The sequence below is a fragment of the Anser brachyrhynchus genome, assembly GCF_964034855.1.
Source record: "Anser brachyrhynchus genome assembly, chromosome: 5".
Taxonomy (NCBI): Eukaryota; Metazoa; Chordata; class Aves; order Anseriformes; family Anatidae; genus Anser; species Anser brachyrhynchus.
Genome location: NC_137699.1, coordinates 7,678,603 through 7,704,457, shown reverse-complemented (window position 1 = coordinate 7,704,457; position 25,855 = coordinate 7,678,603). Strand labels below are relative to the sequence as shown.

General features: G+C 57.6%; 2 protein-coding genes across 11 annotated transcripts in view; one reads left to right on the top strand and one right to left on the bottom strand.

Moving 5' to 3' along the window:
- Positions 1-25,855, top strand: part of ELP4 (elongator acetyltransferase complex subunit 4) — a 201,089-nt gene that overhangs the window by 148,969 nt on the left and 26,265 nt on the right. The gene's annotated exons all lie outside the window — the stretch shown is intronic.
- PAX6 (paired box 6) lies at positions 607-24,731 on the bottom strand. 10 transcript variants are annotated; one of them, XM_080595250.1, is made up of 14 exons: positions 18,516-18,655; positions 18,269-18,411; positions 14,688-14,764; positions 14,311-14,365; positions 11,527-11,657; positions 10,674-10,715; positions 10,365-10,580; positions 9,777-9,942; positions 5,821-5,979; positions 4,872-4,954; positions 4,440-4,590; positions 4,217-4,332; positions 2,167-2,317; positions 607-1,418 (listed from the first exon to the last, which is right to left on the bottom strand). In XM_080595250.1, exons 4-14 carry the CDS (start codon positions 14,318-14,320, stop codon positions 1,333-1,335), a joined length of 1,311 nt encoding a protein of 436 aa, XP_080451376.1. In that variant the 5' UTR covers positions 14,321-14,365; positions 14,688-14,764; positions 18,269-18,411; positions 18,516-18,655; the 3' UTR covers positions 607-1,332. The 10 variants fall into 10 exon arrangements, with proteins under 10 accessions (XP_080451376.1, XP_080451372.1, XP_080451379.1 ...); XM_080595246.1 differs by lacking the exons at positions 14,311-14,365; positions 18,516-18,655 and adding an exon at positions 24,595-24,731; XM_080595253.1 differs by lacking the exon at positions 10,674-10,715 and having other exon boundaries at positions 18,516-18,730.

Genomic DNA, 25,855 nt, shown 5'->3' with positions numbered 1-25,855 from the left:
GCGCACGCGTATCGCTTCTCTGCCACAGCCTGGCACAATTCAAACTCGCTGCTGGAAATCCTGCTCGTCTCTGGAGTTCATTTAGAGCATCCCCAGAAACCTGGGCTAAATAAACAGCCTCCTCCTGCTCCCTAACTGCAATTAGAGACATGAACCTATCTTCTTTTTGTTAGCCCAAATTACAGGCTGGTGGAAGTGCTGAAGGTCTATAAAGACGGCTCGTGAGAACCCTCCTTACTGCAAACAGAAAATAAACTCAAAATAAAACTCGGTAAGGGTAACCTAACACAGTAACAAAATTTGCAACACCACACTATAAGGTTAAAAAGAAAATAGTATAATAAAGGAAATACAAAGGCTTTGGCATGGTTTTTACAATCAACAATGGTTAATTCTGATATGTAGTTGTGAACAACTTCAAAACACTTAAGTTTAAAACTCTTGCAAGCACTTTTAATTGATTAGGAATGAATTCTAGATGCACAAAAATGATTGGACTGTGAACAGTAGTACAACTATATCTAAGAACAATTAACTTTTGCCGACCAAAAAGAAACGTATGATGCATGAAAATGTGTATAAAACATCTATAGAATATTCTTGTCAAATATAAATGAAATTAACTTTATTATAGAAATCATTCTGGGAGATTTCTAGGGAAGACAAATACTTACATTTCGACATAAAACAAATTGGATTATATCGAAGACACAATCTACCTTTTATCTATCAAACTCTTTTCTTCATCGAAGTTCTCTCTTAACCCTTGTTTGCACATAGCTTCATCCGTTAACAACCTTTGGAAATACCAACAGATATTTTTCTTACATAAATCTAGTGCGTATTGTTCCAGGTTTAATTATATGCAATGGAATGATACAAACTTGGAACATCAATCCATAATCTATGAACAGATTGGTAGAAGTATTCGATATATCTTGATAAAACTCTTAAATTCGTGGCAAAGCTTGTTGATCATGGCTTCTTTTTTTTTTCCTTTTCTTTTTTTTTTTCTTAAAACAACTTCATGACCAACACAGATCAAACATCCATCCAGTCTACATTGTTCTTTTTTTTTCATTATAACATACAAATGCCCATTTACAAATAATACACCAAAATGAATAAAAGTTTGGATACCAAAATGAAGATTTGTTCCAACCGATATAATGCCTTCAGTGTACAAAGGTCCATGTTAAAGTCTTTTCCATGTGTTACAGCATAGGGCACAGTTGCAGTACAGAAGTACTCTGAGAGCCATTCTTCCTTTAGAAAATACTGCTGAACATCCAACTGTTGTCCATATAGTCATTTACAGAATTAACACATGTTTTACTGTAATCTTGGCCAGTATTGAGACATATCAGGTTCGCTGCCAGGAACTTGAACTGGAACTGACACTCCAGGGGAAATGAGACCTGAAAATTGAGTGGGAAAATGGATATTTTAGTTTTTCTATACATAGCACAATTTTTGCTCTCCTGTTTCAGATTTATGAGTATGAAACCTCGCCGTCTACCAACCTGCAGAATCAGGTTGGGGATGCCAGGGGGGGCTATTTTAAAAACCTATGCACGTCTGACTGAGTTGTTGTTATGAATAAACTGTCACGCGTTGGGATAAATGGCACAGCCTCAGCTCATTTGTATCAGTTGGGAATTTGGCCCAAAATACACTGAGCATTTCCATTTTCTTAAATGTGCCTAGCTTGCTCCTGGTTATGCTGACGCTTACCCTTTATTACCCTATTGTGCCTTCTTAACGCAGGTCATTATTTCTGCAGTTTACCTGCCTCTTAGATAACTTCAAACCCTTAGCAAAAAACAGCCTCTGACACAGACATGGTAGAGACACGCTCAGTCCCGCAAACGCTTTCAAATGCATTTAACCTCACGGCATGCATGGCTGCGCTGATATTTCACGCTGCAGCAAATGCTGCTGTACAGCGCTAGGGTTCAGGCATGCCCTGAGGGCCGTGCAGGACTGGGGCCTCGACGAGGAGCTTTTCACCCTCCAGCTATTGGAACGGGAAGTCCATTAACCTGTCGTCTCTCCTCTACCCTTCCCTGGCAGCCTGGGCACGGGATTCCTGAGCTGCCGAACCCACAGCCAAGGCTTGCGAGACCCCCCCTGGCGCAGGCGAGCCGGGGGCGCGGGGCCACTCACCTGTGGAAGTGGTGCCAGAGGTGCCCATCGGCTGGCTGTTCATGTGTGTCTGCATGTGCGGGGGGGTGTAGGTGTCATAGCTCCGGCCGTTCACCGATGGGCTGGTGGGCAGCATGCAAGAGTAGGAGGAGGTCTGGCTGGGTACTGGGGGCTGCGGCAGCAAAGGACAGAACAGCGTTAAGCGTCCACCGAGGCACAAAGCCACGTTAAGCTCCTGGCCAGCGAGCGGCATGGGCAGGCATTTCCTCCACGCAAGCCAGAATGAGCTGCGGGTTCTCAAACTTGGGTGCCCACACATAAAGCCCTACTCGCAGACAAGCCCTTTCCCACAGCTCCTTGCTCTACAGAGATGATACGGATGGTCAGATGGGCTCAGAGGGCCAGTCGCTACATGTGGATGCTAAATACGGTGTTATGTATCTAAGCCAAGGGACTGGAGCCTTCTTTCTACTTGTGCAGAGGAAGGAGGGCCCGTGCTACTTGCAGTCCGAGACAGTGTGGGGCTAGCACCCTGCCTCGCCTTTACTGCTGCAGCTAAACACTACGGGTGGTAGAACTGAAACTCACTGCCAGTTGCACAAGGTCAGCCCTGCAGCTGTGAGCATGTTGCACACGCGCGTGCATACAGGCACACACACAGACGTGCTGATCTGGACATTGAGCTGCCCGCTGCGAGCTGCACTCGCCCCAGCCCCACGTGCATGCACCCTGTGCCCCGGGTGGCCCAGCATCCCCACTGACCCAAACTCCCAGCCCCGAAACACCCTGAGCCGGGGGCAGGACAGGCAGCGGGTGCCAGGGAGGAGGCAGGGCTGGGGCAGCCCCATCAGGGCACAGCAAACCCGGGCGATGTGGCACAAGAAGGGGACATGGAGCTGTGCAACTCCTGTTCCAGGAGCACGAGACCTGACATGCCTGCACGCATTTCTTCCACCTGCACGGCCAGATGCGCCCCGGCTACGGAAATCCCGACGGCCTCACCAGCGAAATACGCAAACACAGGAGGGGGGGGAACTGCTCTAGCTGCACCCCTGCAGGGGTGGAGGTCCAACACCAAGCCCCCTGCACCGACGTGGTCATCACGCGGCCACGGCCACGGGAGCTGCCAGGGGCTCGGGCACCACAGTCGCTGCCCGGCCGCGTGTGGCGGGGGCTGCAGCTATGCCCAGAGCCCCTCGGATCAGCCCTTTGATCCTTTGTCATCCGCTCTCAGCCCGCCGGGAGCCACGCTGCCAGCCTCCAGTATCACGAAATAACAACTTAACCGACATGATTTCTTTCCCTGAACTTGAGAGACTCTAACTTTATTTGGTTAATTTTGGTTCAGCAATTAGTAACATGGTAATTGCCGCAGCGAAGGAGTCAGGCTCTCTAATCGGCTCGCCTGTCTCCAGCAGTGGTCAATGCTGTGTGCTTCAGACAAAGCTGCAAAACTCCCGTAATTGGCCAGCACCTTCCTAGGCCAACCCCACCATTAAAAAAGGAGGAATTTTGCATCTGAAAGGTCTATAGAAACAGACCCCAAAGGAATAGATTTCTTCCTAACCCAGCTGGTGATCAGCTAATGCTTTCAGGCATGAGGATTGACAGCTCTTGCAATTCTGGCTTAGCTAGCATAACCACTGATGCTAATCACATCCTCCCCTCTCTCAGGTGTTCCTAACGCGCCGCCGCCGCTGCAGCACCTAAGCAGGAGGACCGCGTCCCTCCGGCAGTGCACGCGGGTGGCGGTCCCAACGCCGCGCCACTGCACTCCATGGGTTAACCGCGGGGCGGGGTTTTTTGCCCCAAAAGGTTCTTTTTTACGCCAGATCTGTTGCCTCGCAATTCTGAGATCCTGCAGGGGGGCTCATCCGAGCACCGGCACTCACAGTGTCCTCTCCCTTGTGCCTTCTCCAAAAGAGGGCATCCGTTTTTGGTGCCGGTTTCCCCGCAGCGCGTTTCGGGCTCATAACCCCCGCAAAACACCACGGAGGAGGAACCCCCACATTCCCGCCTGCCCCATCAGGCAGGAGCCCCCCAAGCGCGGGCACAGCAGTGCCAGACTCACTTGCATAGGCAGGTTGTTGGCCATGGTGAAGCTGGGCATGGGCGGCAGCGCGCTGTACGTGTTTGTGAGCGCCGTGTCCGTCCTGCCCAACATGGAACCTGATGTGAAAGAGGAAACTATAATAGAATAGACAGATAGACGAAGACATTAGTTCAAGCACATTACGCACGGCGACACAGTCCCAGAGTCTGACTGTCCCAAGAGGGTGGATTCGCTGCATTACCGGGGGTGGTTGGCTGCGGGATCGGCTGGTAAACGCTTGTGCTGAAACTACTGCTGATGGGAATGTGGCTGGGAGTGTTGCTGGCTTGTCTTCGCTGGTTCCTCAGCTTCTCTTCCCTTCTCCATTTGGCCCTTCTGTTAGAAAACCACACCTGGAAGCACAGCATTTTGGAGGCATGAGTGAGCCGACAAGGTGAGGGGCTTGTGGGCTCCTCCAGGTACCCCAAGGCAGCGCTGGTACAAGGCTGCCTCGCCCTGTCATGAAGCAGCATCCTAAAGCAAACCCCATCTGCTGTTATTTTCCTGAAGGAGGAGATGGCCAAATACCCGACTGTAAACAGTGGCAGCCCCGTGCTTTGAGCAGCCAGTCATAAGAAATCGGAATGGTAATAACAAGAACAATAATAGCGATAATTACACAGCAACTCTGTACCTGTATTCTTGCTTCAGGCAGGTCTATTTTAGCAGCTAGTCTCTCTCTTGCAAACACATCGGGGTAGTGGGTCCTCTCAAATTCTGCAGAGGAAAATATTGTTGCATGAGTCGTAAAGATATAACGCAGCTGCTGGTCGAGTCACAACTGTTCTGGCACTGCCGGTGCTCTCGGAGCCTGTAAGAAACGCCACTGCAAGAGCGAAGCTGAGCCTCCCGCCTGCGTGCGTGTGCTGGGCAGGACACCTTGCCTACTGGGGGACGGGCAGGGCTGGGCGCGATGCTGGCCTCTCCCAAGAAGTGCCGAGCAGGGTATGGGGCTTCTGCCCCTGCTGAGGCGTTCCCCGGGGCAGCTCTGACCCCGTCACCAAGAAGTGAAGTGGCACATGGCTAAATAACAGCAGAAAATCAGAACAGAGAGCTGCACTGGGTCGCAGGAGGGTGCACCCAGGCAGGGTCAGGGAAAAGGGCACCCGCTGCCAGCCCCGGGCAGCAGCAGCGCCGGGGACAGACAGATGAGGGGCTGGCACCGAGCACTGCCGCCAGCCCCGGCTGCCTGGCCCTCGCCCTGCCGGAGCCACGGGCACCGTCGGCGGGAGGAGGTTTGTCCCCACACCCGGGCAGGGACAAGAGAGCAGCCTGGGACGCAACACTGGTGCGGCGCTGGGAGCTGTGCCGCACACACTTCCCTTTGAAAACCTTTCTACAGCTTCTCCTTGCGTATCACAGCCGTTGAAGGACGTCTGGGGCGTGATGAATAAAATAGCACGGAGGGAGCCACGGATTTAAGATATAAACATATATCTTAACACCCTATCGTATAATATCTTCATATCTTATCGCATATCCGTATAAGGCACGTGAATGCCACGCTTCTGTTTAGCTCTTTCTGTAGCCAGTGTGCATTTTGCTTTTCTCTCCTGCTTCAGTCACAGGCAAATGTCACCCACCTTTCTCAAGGGCTTCGATTTGCTCTTGGGTAAAGGATGTCCTATTTCTCTGCAGCTTTCTTTTCAGCTGAAGTCTCATCTGGGCCTCATCTGAATCTTCCCCATTGGAGCTGATGGAGTTCGTGTTCTCCCCTCCACCCTCCTGCTGCGGACAGCCGTCTGCGGAAAGGAGAGGAGGAAACTGAAATGCCCGTACCCCTGTTTTAAGGTTCCTATCGCAGAAATAATGCAAGTGGGGGCAAGTTCGGCCACGTTTGCCGACACCCTTTCTTAAAACCATCTCGGGTATCAAAGTGATACCGCACTAAAGACACGGGTAACACGGGAACGTTTCATTTTCCAGTGCTATCGTAAACATTAGAGATGAAGAATTGCAATCGCCTGGTCTAAACTTCGTTTCATTTTTCCTCTGGAATAAAACCTGCGTAAAAATCCCTTCCCCTGAAAGTGATTCTTTATCCGAATCGCTGCTGAAGTGCCGTGGCAGTCTCCTCTGCCTGCTGAATTTATTTACCTATTGCTATATTTAAAATAGTGATGTTCAGTATTTCAGATTATCTATAATCAGTAATTCCTATCTAATCAATTAGATGTTGATAGGTTTGCAGAAAATGCTATTAAGAAACCAAACCAAGCTTGTAATCTTTTTTAAAAAATATTTATCCAGTTTTTATTTGAATTCTGCACAGTCAATTTCATTTTAAAGGTTGTGAATTTAGAAGTGCCTGCATTGTTCTGCAGTTTTATTCAACTATTGTATGAGTGTGCATTGCCTTGACACCTATTACTGAGCACAGCTGTAATTATATCATCACCAAGAACAGGCTATAATTGCTGAAAATGGAATTTTATATTTAGATAAAAGGACTGTCCATTCTTTGTAATGTGTTGCACCAGAGAAAAGTAAGATTTCTTTTAAAATTTTAACGTGTAATTTTAAAAGAAATAGTAGCGAGTTCGCTAACTGGCTGAACGTGCTCCTCTGCAGCTGAGCGCTTGGCAGGGCGCTCGGCGGCGCGCCTCCACCGAGGGCATCTCCGCCGCTTCCCTGCGCCGGCTGCCGCGGGGCGCGCAGGGCTTGCGCGCATCCTGCGCGGGGTGGCCGCGCAGCGCGCCCCGGGGCCCCGCGGGCCGCTCGCCGGGGAGCGGCGAAGTCGCCGTCCCCGAAGGAGCTCCCCCGCTCCTTTCACGGCGCATTTTCCAAGCCGTTTTGATGTGGCATAAAAGGGGAGACGGAGCGAGGGGCGCATGGGCTACTTATGCTAATTCCCTTGAAAAGTTACGCCAAAAATAAATAGCAACACTCCCGCTACATCCTTTAAATATTGTGGGAAATCAACTTTAAAGTAATATCATTTATAATCGGCTAACAATGGCCCCGGCCTTCAAAGCTCGGGGGGAATTGTGACAGGATCTGGTGGGACCCTTTCAACCACTTTGAAATGTTTTAAAACCCGAACTTTCTCCCCCATTTAAACACAGGGATTCAGCGGCAGTGGTCACCATATGGGCGGCCGCAGCCCCATTGAGGCGGCCGGCGGCGGGTGAATAGCCGGGGGCTGCCTTTCAGGGGCACACAAAGCCGCCGGGCCCGGGGAGCGCCGTCGCGGCGGGGCAGCCGCCCTGCCAAGCGCTGGTGGCAGCGCCGGGGGCCGCGGCCGCCCGGGGCGGGGGCCGCCGCGTAACCTCCGCCACCGGCCTCATCCATCACTGTCCGCGCCGGGCCGCGGGGCGCTGCGCCGGGGGCGCCGGGGGCGCCGGGGGCGCGGGGGACGGCCGCTGCCCCCCGCGCCGTCGGGGCTCGCCCCGAGCCCGGCCGCCCCGAGCCCCCTTTCCCGGGGACTTGCGCAGCCCCCTCCCGGTGCGCTTCCCGCCGCCCCGAACGGGCGCTACGAGTTTCACCTGGACGCGAAGTCGCTTACGGGGCCTTAAAAACCTGCGCCGGACTATTGAGATGTCTCCTTAGAAGCCCCTCTTTTTTTTTTCTTTTCCTTTTTTTTTTTTTTTGGGGGGGGGAGTTTTTTTTAAGAAGCCCCTAAAAGGAGCGATCTCAATAGGGCTGTTCCACCTTCCAGACCTAATCCGTAAGAAAGCGAGTGAATGTCCATCCCTATTATCCTATAGCCAGACCATCTGACGCTGGGTATAGGATTTGTTTCCTGGAAGAAAAAAAAAAAAAAAAAAAAAGACGCTGGGAAATAAAATCATTCCTTAGTTTCTTAGTGTCTTAATCAGTGAGGCGGAAAACAAGCAAAAAAAGATAGCAAACCAATTGCGGCACCTCTCAGCTATAGAGCTGGGATCAAAACATTGTAGCATCTGTTGAAAGAGAAAGTGTCTAAATCCTATAGAAGGCTTTAGTCTTATAAGAGAGGGAGGAAAGAAAAAAAAAGATAAGAAACAGTGTCTCGGTGATCCCTAAAACCACTAAATCACTGGAGAATTTCTCCTGGATAGAGATGTCTCTTTTTGTTCTGTCAGCCCTCATGTATCCATTATTTTATTCACTGCTGCATGGCGTTTATCAGATTGAGACCATATTTGTACCCCTCTGAGACCTAACCTCGCCTTATGCTTTTTGAGTAATGGACTCTTAAAATCCAGCAACATACCCCTGCGAGGGAAAAGCATTAGAGGGAGCATGAATATTCCAGAGGAAACCCATTTTATTAATTTTAATTTGGCGGGCCGGGCGGCTTGAGTGCCTGCCCGCCCCCCCCCCCCCGCCAGCCCCGGCTGCGCCCCGCCGCCCGATTTTGGGAGGGTCGGGGGGGTCCCGGACCCCCTCCCCGGGACCGCGCTGCCCAAAGGACACCGCGCACGGCTCCGCACCCGCCGAGGGAAGGGCGGCAGAGGGAAAGGGGGGCGGCCGGACCGGCTCCGGGGCTCCGGGGCTGGGCGCGGGGGGGCCCGGCCGGGCCAGGTGGGGCCGAGGGAGCGGGGCCGGGCGAGGCGGCTGCCGGCCGGGGCTGGCCCGGCTCCGCGGGGGGACCCCGGGCCGAAACGGGGGAAAAAAAAATAATAATAATAATTTAAAAAAAAAAAAAGTGGGGGCGGGGGGGACAGGGGGCTCCGCTCTATCTTTCTAGTGTCCTTCATAGATTGTTTTCTTCTCTTAAAACTGACATGTCTAATTGGCAAGCGGTGCCATATCGTGTCCAGAGGTCTCCTGTGGAACATTTCTACAGCTGTCTCCTTCAACTAGACGCTTATTCATGTCGCCTTAATGAGAAACAAAACGATCTCTAATGAGCAATTACATAGCGACAGAATTGTTCCCATAACAAATTCTTGCGTGTGACAGAAACATCCTTTGTACCAGATATTCCGCACACTGTTACTGATTTTTTTTTCCTTGCGGGGTGAAAACAAAAAGCAGGTTGTTGTATATAGACACCTCTTCTAAAGGAATGACCACAGCCGGGGAGAGCCGAGCCTCAACAGAGCCCGTATTCAAAAAGAAGCCATTAACCATCTTAAGTATGTAACGTAACATCCCATTATCCTTCATATTATCCCCTTGTCATTCCTACAACAAATACCTATTAATCTTCAGGATAAACAGTTTCCTATATTTACCAAGTTGTTCCGGGCCCATCGAGGAGGAACCACAATCAGCCCGACGGAGACAGCTACCGCTCTGCCGGCCCGCCAGGCTCCGGTGCCGGCCGGGGAGCGCGGAGCCGGCTTGGGCGGCACCTCCTGCCCACGGGTCCCCACGGTCCCCACGGGTCCCCACGGTCCCCACGGGTCCCCACGGTCCCCACGGGTCCCCACAGGTCCCCACGGCCTCCCGGGGAGGCGGCGGAGGGAGGCAAGCGCCGGGTGCCCCCGGCAGAGGGCTGCCTGTGGACCGCAGCGGGCGGCCGGGGGACCGGGAGGGGAGCCCGGGAGGGGAGCCGAGGCCGAGCCGAGCCGAGCCGAGCCGAGCCGCGCCAGGCCGGGCGGTGCCTTACCTTGGGCGGGCTGCCCGGGTACCGAGGTGCCGGGGTACCAGCCGGGCCGGGTGCCCCAGGTCCCCGTCTGCCCGTTCAGCATCCTTAGCTTGTCGTACATCCCGTCGGCACCCATCTGTTGCTTTTCGCTAGCCAGGTTGCGTAGGACTCTGTTTATCGACGACACCTGCAAGGCAGAGGACAGAAAGGCAATGGTAGGGCGGTAGCGCGCTCCCCCCGAGCCACCCGCGCAGCCCCCGCGCCCCTCCGCGCCGCGGCCGCCGGAGCTGCGGACAGACGGACGGACCGAGCGGAAAAGCCCCGGCCCCAGCCCTGCAGAAGCAGAGTGATGGCTTCCACTGATGCTCGCAGTCCTGAGGCGCCAGGCGCAGGGGTGACCGCGGTTTGCTTTTTTTTTTTTTTTTTTTTTTCCCCCTCCTTAAAGGCATTTGTCAGATTCTGTATGAAAAAATGCGTCTGACCCTGCCACATGCAAATGATGTGAACCTGCTATCCTCTCAGCTGATATCAAAACAAAGGAAGCAGAGGCTCGCTACAGCTACCCAGCATTGTACACAGCACACAGGAAGGTTTTTTTCATGAACTTACACTGGGTATATTATCGTTGGTACAGACCCCCTCTGATAGTAATCTGTCTCGAATCTCCCACGCAAAGATGGAGGGGCACTCTCGTTTATACTGCGCTATTTTGCTTACAACTTCTGGAGTCGCTACTCTCGGTTTACTACCTCCGATTGCCCTGGGTCTGATGGAGCCAGTTTCGTAATACCTGCCCAAAATTTTACTCACACATCCATTCGACACCTGGATAGGGAAGCGGACAGAAAATCACATTATTAATAATTTCAAGACAAAAATAAAATTGTTTAAGTATGCATTAAACAATGACAAGCTTACGTTTTGATTGTCCAGCACTTGGACTTTTGCATCTGCATGGGTCTATAACACAAAAATATACCTTAAATGGTATGAGAACTTACTTAGAGAGTCTTTTTTTTTTTCTTAAAAAAATTACATTTGTGGCCCTATCCTCTACAAAAGTGCTACTTTAAAAACATTTGGAAGAAAAAAAAATATGGTCAAAACGTAATTTCTTTAGTACTAATCTTAAAATATGCCTTAAATCCGAACAATAGCTATGCCAGACTAGTCTCCATCGTCCTCAGACAGAGTACTTGCGGGGGACGGGGTGAGTGAGGGGTTATCGAGACCTACATTTACAACGTACCCCTGAGCTGCGCCAGATCGCGTTAGTGTCTGTAAAGACAGATTCTGGGCTAAAACAGGGTGGCTTCGAGGGTTGTTTTTTGATGGTGGATTAAAAAAAAAAGAAAGGAAAAAAAAAAGTAAAAATAAGAAATCAGTAAGCCACGCCGTATGCATACAGATCTTACAAAATCATAAGTAAATATAGGGGGAATATAGGGGGAAGGGGGAGGAGAGGAACCGAAATCCTGCCGAGCCGTACAATTCGGTTGCTTACAGCGAGCTAACTGTAACGAGAGTGCGGGTCATCACCAGGCGGGAAAAAAAAATAAATAAAAAGGTTTTTAAGAGGTATTTCAAAAGGCATACAGAGATAACAGATATGCACGGCGAGGTCTAGCCGCAGCGGCAGCGGAGGTGAGCAGCCGGACGCTTTATTAGGCTGGAACGTGGGTGGGTGTGGGGGCCGGCGGGGAGCGCGGCCAGCGGCGGCCGGGCGCTGCCGAGGGGGCAGCGGGAGGAGCGGGGGCGCCGCCGCCTTCACCTGCAGGATTCGGGAGATGTCGCAGGGCCGCGCGCCGCTGTGCGCGAGTTCCACGATCTTCTGCCGCGTGGAGTCGGGCAGCGGCCTCCCGTTGACGAACACCCCGCCGAGCTGGTTCACGCCGCTGTGACCTGCGGGAAGCACAGCGCCCACCATAGCACCCTCCGCTCCCGACGCCCCCCCCCGCGGGAGCGCGCCCGCTCCGCACCGCTCCGCGCCGCTCCGCGCCCCCGCTCCGCGCCCCCGCTCCGTCCTCGCCCGCCGCCGCCCGACAGCCGCGCTCCCCGAGCCTGCGCTCCCCGTCGGCAAAACCGGCGGCCGCGGAGAACCCCCCGAAGCCCGGACAAAAGCCCGGGACGTGCTGCGGTGGAGCGGGTTGGGTCGGTTCGCTGGCTCGCTTGGTTTTGGTTTTCCCACCCCCCGCCAGGAAAAAAAAAAAAAAAAAGGAAAAGAAAGAAAGAAAAAAAAAAGCCTCTCTGCATCCGCACAAACGCAGCTCGCCTCGCCAAAAGCAAACGAAGAGCTGCCTCGAAAATGCCCAACCTGAAGCTCCAGGCTTTGGAGGAAGTCTCCCTGGAGAAGCTCTGCGCTACGCTCGCTCCGCTCTCCTCTCTTTGGAGCCTCCTGATAAATTGACTCCAAGAGCCCAGGCTTCTTAGCAATAAATAAGCTCCAAATATAGAAGAGGGGGAAAATATGATGAGCCTCTCTGACATTTGTCTTTAAAATAAAACTAGCTGCACGTCAAGTTTGAGCTTAATTTCTGGAAATAGGCGGAAGTCGCCCCGGATCATGCATGGAAGGCTAATTGAAAAGATCAGTTGGAGCACTTGTGGCAGGCGTGTCACTTTATGACAGTACTCTGCTTTTGAAAATTGCATCGTCACGACAAATAGTAGCATGATAAAACGACCCTTTCTGTCCGCATTTGGATATCACTCAGACTAGATTGAACTCTACTCGCTTTCCCTCCGAGGGAGGCTGCGGTTTAAGGTAGCCAGGGGCTCTGCGCGGACACGACCGAGGGGGCGCGCTCCCCGCGCAATGGATTCGAAGTGACACCCGGCCTGGGTCATTTACCGTCCGGCCGCCCCGGCCCGGCAGCACGGGCGGCGGCTTCGCATCCCTTGGCGGCCGCGGGGAGAGAGGCGCGCCTCCTCCTCCTCCTCCTCCTCCTCTCCTCCTCCTCCTCTCCTCCTCCTCCTCCTCCTCCTCCTGCCTCCCCGCCCGCGCCCGGCGGTGCCGCCGTGCGCCCCGTCGGACGGGCCGGGCCGGGCCCGCGGGGGGCGGCGGCCCGGGGGCGGGGAGGGCCGGGGCCCGGGGGCTCGGCGGCTCCCCCCGGCCCCCTCCCGGGCGGGGAGCAGGCGCGCAGGGCCGGGCGGCACAGCAGCGCCGTGGCCGGTTTGCAGGGGGACGCTCGCCACCGTAAAAAATGGCAGCGGAGAAAGCGAAATCAAAGTTTCGCTTAAAAGGTTAAGCCTTAATCATTATATAATTTCCCTGGAGAGCGGTGTAGATCTCGCCCAGTGGCAATGATTATGCGCCTTGTACTCTATTGCTAGTCATCTAATAGGAAAACATATGGTGTCAATTTGGATGCTCTGCACCATATACACCCAGGAGTTATTAACACAAAGCCTGAAGAGCCCGCCGCGACCTTTAAACAAAATAAAGGCTTCACCCGAATGATATCTTTTCTGCGTTTTGCAGTGGCGATCCCGCACGGCCGAGTGAAGGCATGCCCATTACCATACACCCCCGGCACGCCGCGGCCAAGGGCAGCCGCCGCCGCCCGCAGGTGCCGCCGCCCGGCCCGGCGGGGCCGAGCCGCTCTCGGGGCGCACGCAGCCCGCGGACACGCGCGGACGGCGCCGCGGCCACCCCGCTGGGGGCTCCCCCGAGCCCCCGAGAGGCCTCCTGGCGGAGGGCGGCTCGCCACCGGCCCGGCAGGGGACGAAGGGGGCCGGCAGAGCGCCGGAGGAAGGTCCCGCACAGCTCCGCGGCCCGCAGCCGCAGCGGCTCGGGGCTGAGCGGCCCGCGCAAGGCCCGCGCAAGGCCCGCACAGGGCAGCCTGCGCTCCTCCCGCCGCCACCCGCGCAAGAAACGCGCATCTCACGCACCGGAGCGCGCCGGGGATGCGCCACCCCGCAAGATCGCTTCGGCGGGGTCACGCATCCCCGCCGCGCTGCGGGCGGTGCGGGGCGCACCCCGCGGAAGATGCGCATCGCGGGGCGCCTGGGGCCTGCCCCGGTGGCACCTCGGCCGCCCGCTCTCGCACCCCGCCGGCTTCCCCGCAGCGCCGTCGGCCGGAGCGGGGCGCGGGGCCGTTCCCCGGAGCAGGGGCAGCGCTCTGGCGCGTCGTCTGAGCGCTCTCCGCTCCGAGAAACCCCCTCCGCCACCGCCGCTGCGCGCAGGCCCGTCGCCGAGGTCTCCGGCCCCAGCAGCGACAACAAAAGGGCACGGCGAACCAACGCGGACCCGCGAAGGGCACCGGCGCAACCGGGAGGCGGCGGGGCGTCGCACCTAGCACGGGGGGCTCCCGGTGCGGGGCAGGTGGGCAAGCGGCCCGGGCCCCGACCCAGGCCAACCCCGCGGCCCTGGAGCCGCCACCGCGCTCCCGGCCCGGCCCCCGCGCCCCGACGGGGCGGGCGGCGCGGAGCCCCCGAGCCCCAGCGGCGGAGCCCCCGCTCCCCAGCGGCGGGGCCGCCTCCCCTGCCCGCTGCTGCGCGCCCGCGGCCGCCCCGCCTGCCCTCCGCGGCCGCGAAGGGGCGCGGAGTCACTTACTGTTCTGCATGGTGGGCTGAGAGAGCAGTATCCCACGGGGCTCGCCTATAGCAGTCTATCAGCAATAAAATAGGCGTTAATCAGGGGGAGGCAGTACACAGGGTTAAGCTAACATCTCCCGGGCGTACTTTGTTATCCTTAGACGCCTTCCCCAATTAGTTTAAGGTTTCGGGGGCTTTTATGCCTCGAGGCAAAACTACACGCGTATATCCCTACACACGCAAAAATTTAAGAAAAGCAAAGCGCCGAGTGGCTTCTGGCTTTAATTGCATGCAGGTGGCGTATTGCCTCGTCGGTAATGCCCTTCGCTGAGGTGGTGCATTAACGGGAGCAACAGCAAGCACAAAGAGAGTCCGAAGTCAGGTTTTTAAACTTGCCTGAGAGCGGGGTGGACTGTCCTCTCATACAATTTAGGGACTCACACATCTGCGTGTCACTAGTTAAAGTCTTCCCTCTAGGACAAAGCAAAAGAAGTACATTAAAAGTGCGGAGCGACGCGGGGAAGGTGCGCCGCGACACTGCGCGCCCCGCCGCGGGACGGGACGGGACGGGGCCGGGACGGGGCCGGCCCCGCCGCTGCCGCAGCCCGGGAGGAGAGCAGAGCAGAGCAGAGGAGAGGAGAGAAAAGGAGAGCAGAGCAGAGCCGAGCAGAGCAGAGCAGAGCAGAGGGGCGCAGCGCAGCGGAGCGCAGCAGGGCGGGCGCTGCGCGGGCCCTGCGCGCACTTGCCGCTCCGCCGGCTGCCCTGCGCGCTGGCAGCGGGGCTCCATTTTTTACCTCCGGGCATTTCTTCGATTTATTTATTTGTCTCTCCCCGCGGCACTAGCAACTTTCTCTCCCCCAAACTCCACGTCTCGTGATTAACTTCTTTTTTGGTCTTTAGATCTTCCCCTTTTTCACTGTACTGTGACACACGCTGTCTACCTCGCCTCACTGCTTTAAAAAGTAAGAACAGGAGGGGGTGAGAACTGTTAAACAAAGCCTACAGAAAGCGAACAATGGCCTCCATTCTGCTCCTCTACCCAAACCCCGAGTGCAGAAACCCAGGCTCCTTAACCGGCCGCGCAGCTTCCCAACTAAACGGACCAACAACCCTCCAACTTACAAAGAGCAGAGAAACAAGCCCCTTCTCCCTTCATTAGTGCCTGCCTTGACCCAGCGCCTGGACAGTCCCAATCGCCCTTTTTTTTTTTTTTTTTTTTTTCCCCTCTCCCCCCCTCCTTCCCTTACTCCCTCTCTCCTCCTCTCCCCACCTTCCCTCCCTCTCCCCCCCACCCCGGGCCACTTATTTATTTATTTATGCGTCCCCATGTATTTATCTGAAATCGTCGCGGGTGAAAATGGAAAAGTAATTTCTCGTTATAAATATCTGGCGGTAATTGTGTTACTGGTGCGAGTTGTTAGGGGTTGTAAAAAGATACAACAGCTCAGTGGGGTGCTCAATTGGGGAGGGACAATTACAATAAAGAGCCCATTCAAGGGGGTTGCTAAAAAAAAAGGAGGTAAAATAATGAAATAGTCGCAGCCTTCATTTTCTCTCCCTTTTTTTTAGCCTAAAAATACTCATTCTCTTTCTTTTGCGCCTATAATGAATATTAATTTTACTCTTCCTGCATATGATGGAGAATTCAAAGAGGCACGTTTCCCCATTCAGGACTAGCCACGGTATAATTTATTAAGTAGCTTTTAGTAATCTTAAATCCATAAAAATAAACATCAAACAAGTACTTTCTCGCAGCATGAAGACTTTAGCTGGTAAATATTTACCGCTCTTTGGAGAACTACCTGATTAGCAGCAGAGCAAGCTACACTGTACTTCAATGGAGACGTGGCAGTATCTCCTCTGGCTGAACCGAACGTGAAGCCATCCCTTTAATACACCGAACACGTCTGCATAGACACACACCGCACGGCAACCCCACTTCTTCGGGCAGGATTTCCTCGCGTATTTAGCGCACAACTCATAACCGTGGGGCCTGCGGGGCCGGGGAAGGCAGGCAGAAAGCCGCGGCTGCGCTCCCAGCCAAAGCCCTGCCGGCTCCTACCTCGGCAATGGCAACGGGGGGATTTAGGAGAAGGGGCAAAAAGCACGCCGCGACACAACCCAACCCCCCAAACGCGGCCGAAAACGTTTCACAGCGCAGGCCGAGCGTAGCCGAGTACTTCAGCAAGGTAAGAGGAGGTGCGGGGCAGGACGTTGTGCTCCCAAACTCTCCCCCGGCTCGAGCAAGCGAGCCGCCGAGCAGGCGCAGCGCCAGCGCCGGGCACCCGCAGCCGGAGGCGGCGCGGGGCCGAGAGCCGTGCCCGGCCGGGGGCAGCGCGGTGCGGGGCGGTGCGGTGCGGAGCGGGGCGGGAGGGCAGCGGGGCGCGGCAGCGCCTGGGATGCAGCGTGCCGTGTCCGAGGCAGCAAGCTCCACCATTAGGCCGGGCCTAATCCGCCGCTCGTTTTGTAATCTGAAAATCTGGATATAATCTGATCTAGGGTTTTTTTTTTCTTTCCCTCTCCGCCTCTCCCGGTGAAAACACGCACAACTGGACGTTCAGGTGGCAAAGTTTCCTGTTCTCGGGGCAAATGAGAAAAAGATAAAAACGAATCGGTTTGCGATCAGGCGTTGGTAGAGGTCACCAGCTATAAACATTTATTGTCAAGGGCCACTTTTATTATTTTATGTCCCTAAGACGGAGAAAATGCCATCACTTTTCGTCTCTAGGATGGTGTGGTCGTTTTCCAAAACAGCATCTGCCAGGTGCATTTAATCGTTCGGGAAACTTTGTTTTTAAACTTTCCAGAAATTATTCCTGCCCCGCGTCTCGATTTACCAGTTCCGTGCGAGGCGTCACAAGGTTAAATTCAAATCCAGATTTTCCAATTGCACTTGCGAGGGGAAAAGAACCAAGTTTATTGTTGCGCGTCAGGGGAGCGAAGCTGTTTTTTGCACGGCGAGGAGTTCGCAACTTCTTGGAGGAGAAGAAAAAAAAAAAAAAAAAAAAGACCTTGCTATAGCGGAGGCTCTCAGGCCCGTGGGTACCCCGGGGGGGTTACGGCGCTGTGGCAGGAATGAACGAGACCTCTTTTTTTGGAAAAAAAGGACGGACGGATGGATCCGATCCGCAGCGCTTCCCAAAGGCCCCCAGAGCCCGGCCGCGGCCGGGAGCCGCCGCGGAGGACGGGGCTGCGTGGGGCGCTCGGGCGGTCCCGCCTTGGGGCCGGGGCAGCCGCCGGCCCCGGGGCCGAGGCGGGGAGATGCGGGGCGGCTGATGGGAGCTGACAGCCCCTCGGCTCCACTCGGCGCCCCGCGCAGCGCGCCTGCGGGCTCGCTCGGCCTAGGAGGTGACTTTCCCCGCGCACCTCCCCGGCCGCCCTTCGCCTCCTCCTCTCCCTCCTCGCCGCTTCGCCCCGTCCTCCCGGCGGCCGGCTCCCCTTCCCCGGCCGAGCCCCGCAGCACAAAGCGGCCGCCGGGGCCGCCCCCGGGCACCCGGAGCCGCCGCTCCGCGCCCGTCCTCGCCTCCCTCCCTCCCTCCTTCCGCGCGGCGGGGGCGGCACAGGGCCCCGCGGCACGGCCCGGCACGGCCCGGCCCGGCACGGCACGGCCCGGTACGGCCCGGCCCCGCCGCCCCTCCCGTGCCTGCGAGCGGGGGTGCCGGCAGCAGCGGCGCGCAGGCACACACACACCGGCGCCTGTGGTCTCCCTGCCCGGCAAGTGCTACGTGGGAACTGCTGCTGCTGGGCTGCTGCGAGGGTTGGCACCGGTTTCCCGGTCAGATGCTTTAGCTTTTCCAGAGGACACGGGCTCGTGTGAAAGCAGAAAGTTTGCGAGCTCCTGGGCTGGAAAGTTCCCCGGGAAGCTCTCCGGAATGCAAATGGGAATACGAGAGAGAGAGCGCAGGAGAGAGCGAGAGCCCTGCCTAAATATTAAAATGCGAGAAGGAGAAGCCGGGAGAAGAAATGAGCGGACTCACCTTTATGAGGCATCCTGTCTTGTTGTCAAAGCTCCTGTCAATAGTTTAAGAGCGCACTGATTGGAAATGATGGCGCTTTAAAAAGAGTTGCCAGCAAAATAGTTTTTCTCCAGTGAAGCTGCTGGTTGTGTGATCTTGGATTCCTGGGAAGGAGACAGAGATTGACAATAAAATGGGCTGTCAGTGACTGGAGAGCGAGAGATAAAAGAGTGTGTGAGTGAAGTGGGGAGAGAGAGACAGAGCACACCTATGCTGATTGGTGATGGTTCAAGTGTATTAATGTATGTGTGCCTTGCTCTCTGCCTCGCCTCCACTGCTCTTCACTGGCCCATTAGCAAAGCCTGACCTCTGTCATCATCTTCCAGCAAAACACTTCCTCCCTGCGCCTTAACCAGAGCGGGAAATGAGGCTGAGCCGGGGCTCGCTTTTCAAACCCACTAATCACTCCGCACATGCAAATGCTCCGCTCGCTCCCACACAAAATATTGCTTTATGCAAAGCGACGCCATCGCCTCCCCGCCGCCCATTGGCCGCCCCGCGCCCGGCACGGCTCAATTGGCCCAGCCGTTTGAATAGCAGGGCCGTGGGCCCGGCTCCCGGCCCCGGCACCGGCCCCGGCTCCGCACCCGGCTCCGCACCCGCCGCCCGCACGGGCTCCGCCGCCGCCGCCGCCCGGCCCCGCCGCCGCCGCCGCCCGGCCCCGGCCCGGCCCGGCCCGGCCCGGCCCAGCGCCCCGGGCCGCCCCCGGCAGCTCGGAGCCGGGCCCCGGCCCCCAAAAATGCGGGGAGCGGCGAAGGGGAGCGGCGCGTTTCCAGGTCGGGCTGGGGGAGGGGGCCGGGGGGCCGGCGGGAGGGGGTCGGAGCGGGGGGGGAAAGGTCAATTTGCATTTAAACAGTTAGCCGCCGTCCGACAATGGAGATAAGGGGAAAATAACATTCAAATGGTAAAGACATAAATATTTGGGAGACAGGCGCTTTGTAGGGCGGGCGCCGCCCGGAGCCAGCGGCCGCCCGCAGCCCTCCCAGCCCCGGCCGGCGGAGAGCAGAGCAAACAGGCGGCGGAATTGTGTGCTGAGGGCTCTTGTGAAGGGCCTCAAGAGTCCTTTACCAAACACTCGCAAACTTCTCCCACGTGCCGTTTGTTGACTGAGGGCTGCCGTTGTTTTTTTTTTTTTTTTTATTATTTGTTTAAGACCCCGCAGAGGAGCCGGGGGGGGACGCGGCAGCGCCCCGAGCCCGGCCGCCCGAGGGGCTCCCCCCGGCCCCCCCCGTGCGCCCAGGGAGCCCCTTCCCCGGCTGCCGGAGGCGGAGGGGGAAAGTCAGTAAATGACTTCTCCGCTCTGACCACACACCACAAGTGCGTGTGCTGAATGCCGGACCATTAGGACACACCTCAGTACACTCCAAAGCAACCCCTCCGCGCACGCATTTGAGGTTACACTGGGAGCACCAGCCCGAGCTCGGGGTGTCCCCGGCGGCTGGGGCGAGCCGGGCGGGGACGAGGGGGAGGGGACGGGGGGAGGCCGGGGGAGAGAAAGGGAAGAAGGAGAGGGGACAGGAAAAAGAAATTCCAAGAGCCACCGAGGAAAGTGGCGAGTATGAACGCGCGAAGCATAAAATGAAGTCGTAGCCGCATACACTTGACTTCTCTTGACATGTGAAAAGTGCTAAAAGTCAAAGCTCATCAATAAAGTATCTTGAAATTGAATAAGAGCCCTGACAACCATTGCATTCTTAAATAAAGTACAATGAGGAGACAAACGACTCTGCCAAGGAGTTTGCATGTGAGTGAAAGGGCGCCTCAATAGGAGCGGGATAATGGGCTGCCCGGCCGTCATGCACTGTCATCCCCGGTCCCGCCGAGAAGCTGCCACGGCTCCGTGATAGCACAAAATGGGCTCTTAACAGACTCGCCGCTGCCTGCCCTCCGCGCCGCTCGCCGCCCCTTCCCCCGACGGCCGCCTGCGCGGGGCCGGGCGCGGGGCCCCCGCTCGCCGCTCCGGGCTGAACGGGGCCGAGCCGGGCAGGAGGGGTCCCGGGGGAGGCCCCGGAGCCGGAGGAGCGACGGGGCCCTGCCCGCGGGCCCGGGCCCTGACGGGGCTGCGGCCGCCGTGCGCCCCAGGCCCGGCCCCAGCGGCAGCTCGGAGGGGCCGGGGGGGGCCCCGCGCGGGCCCGGGCCGCCCCGCATGATGTCCCCCGAGTCATGCATATGTATAGCGGCGGAACCGAGCGGTGGGACGGGCGCCCGGCAACGTTTGGGTTCGCCCCGAAGGTGAGGCGAGGCGAGGCGGGGCGGGAGCCCGACGTGGGGCGCCCCGAGGGGCTCGGGGCCGGGCGGGCCCCCCCCGGCAGCCCCCGCTCTGCGCCTGCCCCTGCCCCAAACTTCCCCAAGTGGCCGAGCCCTGCTCCGAGGGCGCCGGGGAGGGAGAGCCCTCAGGCCCCAAAAGGCGGAGGGCCTCGACCACGACCCGAGGGGCTCGTCCCCAGCGGCAGCCCCCGGGTCCTCCGAGCGGCCCGGGGCGATAGGCAGGGGCTGCAGTTTGTAAGGTCGCCCGGATCTCGGCGGCTCCGAAGGGACTTTGGGAGCTGGCAGCTAGTCCTCCTCTGGGGAGAAGTCAGTGGCGTCCTCGGGGGCTGCTTTTGTTATTCTTGGTTCTGGACTGTTTTTTTCCTGGTGCACTCTCTCTACCAAACGAGCAATTTTTTTTTTTTATCTTTTATTTTTTACTCTCGTCCACGGGGCGTTAAAGTGAGGAAAGCGGGAAAAAAAAAAAAAAAAAAAAACACTTTGTCCGCAATTGCAGGCAAATATCATTTTTACAAGCTCTCAATTAGCCACCCTCTGGATTAGCACCTTCTTACGCCTCGTCTCCGGAATAAAGACGCCGTAATCTTGTTGCTATTTTCCCCTCGGGCGCAGCGGCCTTTGTGCTTCCTCCTCCCCAAAAGAAAACTTTTAACGCCCCCCCGAGCCGAAAAAAAAAGAGAAAAAAAAAAAAAAAAAGGAGGAGGAGGAGGAGGGAGGGGGGCGTGAGTGCCGCTGACGTCACGGCGGGGCGGCCGGGGGTGGGCACCGGGGGGCGACGGCGAGGGGCCGCCGGGCGGAGCGGGAGCCCCGAGCAAAAGTTGGGAGGAAGAAAAGCGGCGGGGCGGGGCGGCGGGGCCGTGCTCGGGGCGTGCGTGCGGGGGGTGCGGGTGTCCCTGCCCGCAGCAGCGCGCTGCCGCCCGCCCCGTCGCGGCCCCGTCCCGGCCCCGGTGCCCGGCGGGCTCCGGCCCGCCCCGCGGCGCCATTTTACCTCCGCCCGCCGCGGGGATTGCGCGGCCCCGCTGCGAGCCCCCGCGGGTGCCGGCGGCCTCCCCCCCCGGCCCCGGTCGCCCGGCGAGGCCCAGGAAGCCCCCCCCCGTCCCGGCACCCCGGGGGCTGCCCTAAGGCAATGCCGGCAGCGGTGCCCCGAGCCGGGGGAAGGGGATCCGCAGAGACGGCCGTGCCTGGACACTCCGCAGAGAAGGCTCGTTTGCCTTTTTTTGTTTTCTCCCTCTTCTTATTTTCTGTTTTCACCTAGCAGCTCTCACCACCGCTCGTGTTCCGAGAAGGTTAGCCCTCCGGGACGGCTCTGCCTGCCTCGCCCTCCTTTCCCCCCTTTCTCTCTTTTACTATCATTTCCCCCCCTTTTCCGATTTTTCTCGAGGAGGTGATTTTCAACTCCTAAATACGCTCCGCTCCTGTTTCGGGTTACCGAAAGGAGAAGCCCCGACGCGAGGTGCCCGGCCCCGCTCCGCTCCCCGCGGCGAGGGCAGCGCCGGGCCCCGGCCGGCGGCAGGGAGCGAGGCACCGCGCCCAGCGCTGTTAAATCCCCGCAAGGTTCCTGCAACTGGCATTTTCTGCATCTGTTTTCTCTCCCCCCCCCTCCCCCTCTGCCTTTTTGTTCCTAATACTATTCCAAAGAGAAATATTTTTTTAAAGGCATAACAAAAAAGGGTAAAAAAAATAAAATAAAAAAGGTAAGTAACTATTATATATGGCACTTTAAAAAAAGTAATTACTGTTCCTGATTAAAATAATTTTCACTTTTTTACATGATCTCTTGCCTGAGTTTTGATTTTGTGTTAAACAGCAGCGGCTGCTTCCCTTTCGTATTTTGTTAGGTGTTGAAAGCAGAAAGTGCTGAGTTAGGGACTCCGGTATCGTCTGGTTGTATTAATATCTGGGCTGCAAACTACCTTTTCTAATACCCAGAAAAATGCTTAAAGTCCTCTTGTCCAGTTCGGTCTAAAACTGAAGAGATACACAAATCCTGACGTCTTAGACTACAATGCTTTTGCCTTCAGGACACTTAATGCCTATTTGTATATGTGGAGACAGTGTTTGAAACCTATAATGCGCAGGACACTGAGTTAAGTGGAGCTTTTCTAGTTTATAAACAAGCCGCAAAAAGTTTGGAATCGATTTAACCTCTTTTCTGTTGGTCTTTTGCGCGAGGCACAGCTTTGTGTGCCGGGATAAAAAAGGCTTTCTGGACCCCGCCGGAGTCACTCTGCTGGCTCTGAAGCTGGCAGGTGAATGTACGTGCTCCTGTACGGGAAAGCCTTTGATTACAGATATGTGCAAAGTGTCAGGCAAGCGGAGTCGCTCGAAAAGCCTTCAGAAAAGAAGGGGGGGGTGAAAGCTTAGCGCATCCTGACGGGCTTTTTAAATGCTATTGATTGGGACAAGCTGTTCAAAACCCCAGTAACAGTTAATCTGCCTGTTAATCAAGCCACTAAGGAGCTCAATGCGAGTTTTATTAGCAACTGGAGAACACAGGCAGCAGAAAGGATCAAAAGCCTACACCCTTGATATTTGTAAAACCAGCCTTTCCCAAAAATATATTTTCAATTACAGAGCAATTCGTAGCTTATCACCCCTCGCTACCAAACACACAGATGGGGCCGCAGAAGCTGCCAACGCCACGAAACCAAATGAACCAGAATCGCGCTCGCACGCCTGAAAAATAAGGCGAGTGCTGGGGGATCCCGGGCCGCCTCGCTCACACCTCGCTCGGGCTCTGCTGGCCTCCGGAATTAGCGGCGAAACCTAAATTTGGCAAAGCGGGGACCACGAGGAAATGATAGAGAAACTCCTCGGATTCGCGTCAACTGCTTTATTAGGCTGAGGGGCAGCGGGCTGTTTCGCTTTGTGCTGGCAGGTTTGATTTATCGCGGCAACTTCGCACGGTATGCTTCCCTCTGCCCAGCCCTTTGGCGGAGCTGCTCGTTTCATTCATTCAAAAAAAAGGGAGTTTAAATAGCAAGATTCGTAATTCGGAGAGCCTGAAAGTCGAATTTCAATTAATGTAACGACCAGAAATATTATTATATCGGCTAAAATCAACATTTGATCTTGTCATTTTTAATGCAGACCGATTGCTTTATATGTCAGTGAGATATGCATATAAAAGACTATCTGGTCAGAGGTAATTATGTCACAGCTTTTTCTCGGCATGACAGCTGGATAAACACCATCTCCAATAAACATCTCTAATTAGGGAGGAGGATCTGAGATAGATGGTGTTTGATTTATTACTGAAGGAGAATGTCCATTTACCGGTATATTATAGTGAAGCATCACAGGGAGCGTTCTCGCTAACGCGCCGTAAGGAATATTTGGAGAAGCCCGAGGACAGGTAAGTGGTGTTTCAGGCTTTACGCTCTTCTTTTGTTTTGCGTTATTTCGGAGGAAGAGCCACCTTGCCGGGCTCCCTCTCTTCCCCGCTAACGCCCTGACATAGCGCAGGCACCCGCGGCCGGGCAGCGAAGCCTGACTCCGGGGGGTGGCGGGCGCCTCCCGGGCTTCACCCCGCTCCGAGCAGGGCGACGGGCGAGTCCCCGGCGCTCCCCCGCGGCTGAGACGCGGCCCCCGACGGCAGGCAGCCCCGCCTCGCCCACGGGCCCGGCGCCCCGACCCGCCGCGGGGCGCCCCGACGGGCGCGGTACCGGGGGCGGCCGGCTTCCACCTGCCTGGCACCGGGGGCGGCGAGGGGCGCACGGCGGGGAAAGGGGAAGGGAAGGGAGGGGAGGGGGCTGCGGCGCAGCCCCCGCTCCCGCGGGGGAAGTTTGGGAAGCGGGGGCACCGCTGGGCGCCCCCTCTCCCGACGCCACGCCACCGGACAGCGGCCGGGCGCCCCCGCCAGATCTGCCCCCCCCCCCCACCTGTTGTGCCGGGCTCCGGCCCCGGGTCGGGCTGTGACGGGGGGGGGGGGGGCCGTCGAGGGGCCCGGCCGTCGGCCCCCCTCCCCGTCGGGCAAGGGGGCGGCTGCGGGTCAGCGGGTGGGGCGGGGGGGCCGTTACCTGTCGGGCGGTGCGGAGCCCGTGGCCGGCTGCCGGGAGGAGGTACCCGCCGCGTCCCGTCCCGTCCCGTCCCGTCGCGGGTTCCCACGCAAGGAGCTGCCACCCGGCTGAAGTGTCACCGGCGGTACAGGCGGGGTGCCGCCTTGGCACTAACTTTCCCTTAATACCCACGGCAGCGCCTCCCCCATTGGCTGGGCCGCCCCGGTGACGTCACGGCGGACACTAGTTAGCTAATGAGACATTTGGGGCCACACGAGCACGGCCGCCGCCCGCCCGCCGCGCCCTGCCCCGACGGCGGGGCCGGCGTGGCCCGGCCCGGCGTGGCATGGCCCGGCACGGCCCCCGCCCGGGCCCAGGCTGCCCGGGCCCGGCCCCTCAGCGCCGCCGAGCCCCCTCCCGGCGCCGACGGGGCCCCCCTTCCTCCGCAGGGGCTGCCCGGCACCTTGGGGCATCCCCGGGCAGCGGCGGGGGCCGCCCCCCGCTCCCGAGCCGGGCTGCTCTCCCCGATGGCTCTCCCCGGGCAGCGCGCTGCTGGGGTCCGAGGCCAAACTTGAAGGCGCGGTGTGGCTTTTTCCTCCTTGAAACTCCCTGCCCAAAGCCGTCCGGGCGGGCCCTGGTGCGTGGGGGCGCGCTGGGACCCCCCTAACCCCCTATGTTCGGCCAGGCCCCGCGGCCCCTGGGTCGCACCCGGCCCGCCCGCAGCTCCCCCGGGGGCGCGGGGCGCCGGTACCTGCGAGCCCCCCCGGCAATAGCCCCGGGTGCGGAGCGGGGCGGCCCATCCGGCTGCCGGGCCCCGCCGCCGCTCGCCGCCCGCAGCCTCTCCCGTTAGAGAGGCAGCGAGAGGCCATTATTTGCACACACTTGTCAGGGTAAATAATTTATTAGAAAAGAGCCCCCCCCCCCCCCGCCCCTACCGATAGTTTTATTGAACTGTACTTAAATGTTTCATGAACCTGCCTTCTGCCGGGGATGAGGCGGGGGCTGCCAGGCGAATTAGCGGCGGCGTTTGACGGGGCCGGGAGGCGAGGGCTCGGCGGGGCACGGGGGTGCCGCGGGGCTCGCTCGGCCCCGGCCCCCACCCGGCCCGGCCCGGCCCAGCCCGTGCCGGGGTCCCCCGGCCGCAGCCCTCGCCCCCCGCTCTCCCCTGGGGCCGGGGCCGGGCCCGGAGCCGCCGGCGGGGCCCGCAGGTAGCGGCGGCCCCGGGGGGGCGGCCCCGGCGGCGGGGGCCCGGCGGCGCTGCCAGGAAGGGGTTTAAGGGGTT

Excerpts from the sequence above, each read along its gene's own strand:
- PAX6 (XM_080595246.1), bottom strand. The coding sequence starts at position 14,736 with ATGTGTGAGTCCCTAAATTGTATGAGAGGACAGTCCACCCCGCTCTCA. Across the intron at positions 10,581-10,673 it reads AAGTGCTGGACAATCAAAAC|GTGTCGAATGGATGTGTGAG; the intron begins GTAAGCTTGTCA and ends TTCCCTATCCAG. Across the intron at positions 4,955-5,820 it reads AATCGAAGCCCTTGAGAAAG|AATTTGAGAGGACCCACTAC; the intron begins GTGGGTGACATT and ends TTTCCTCTGCAG.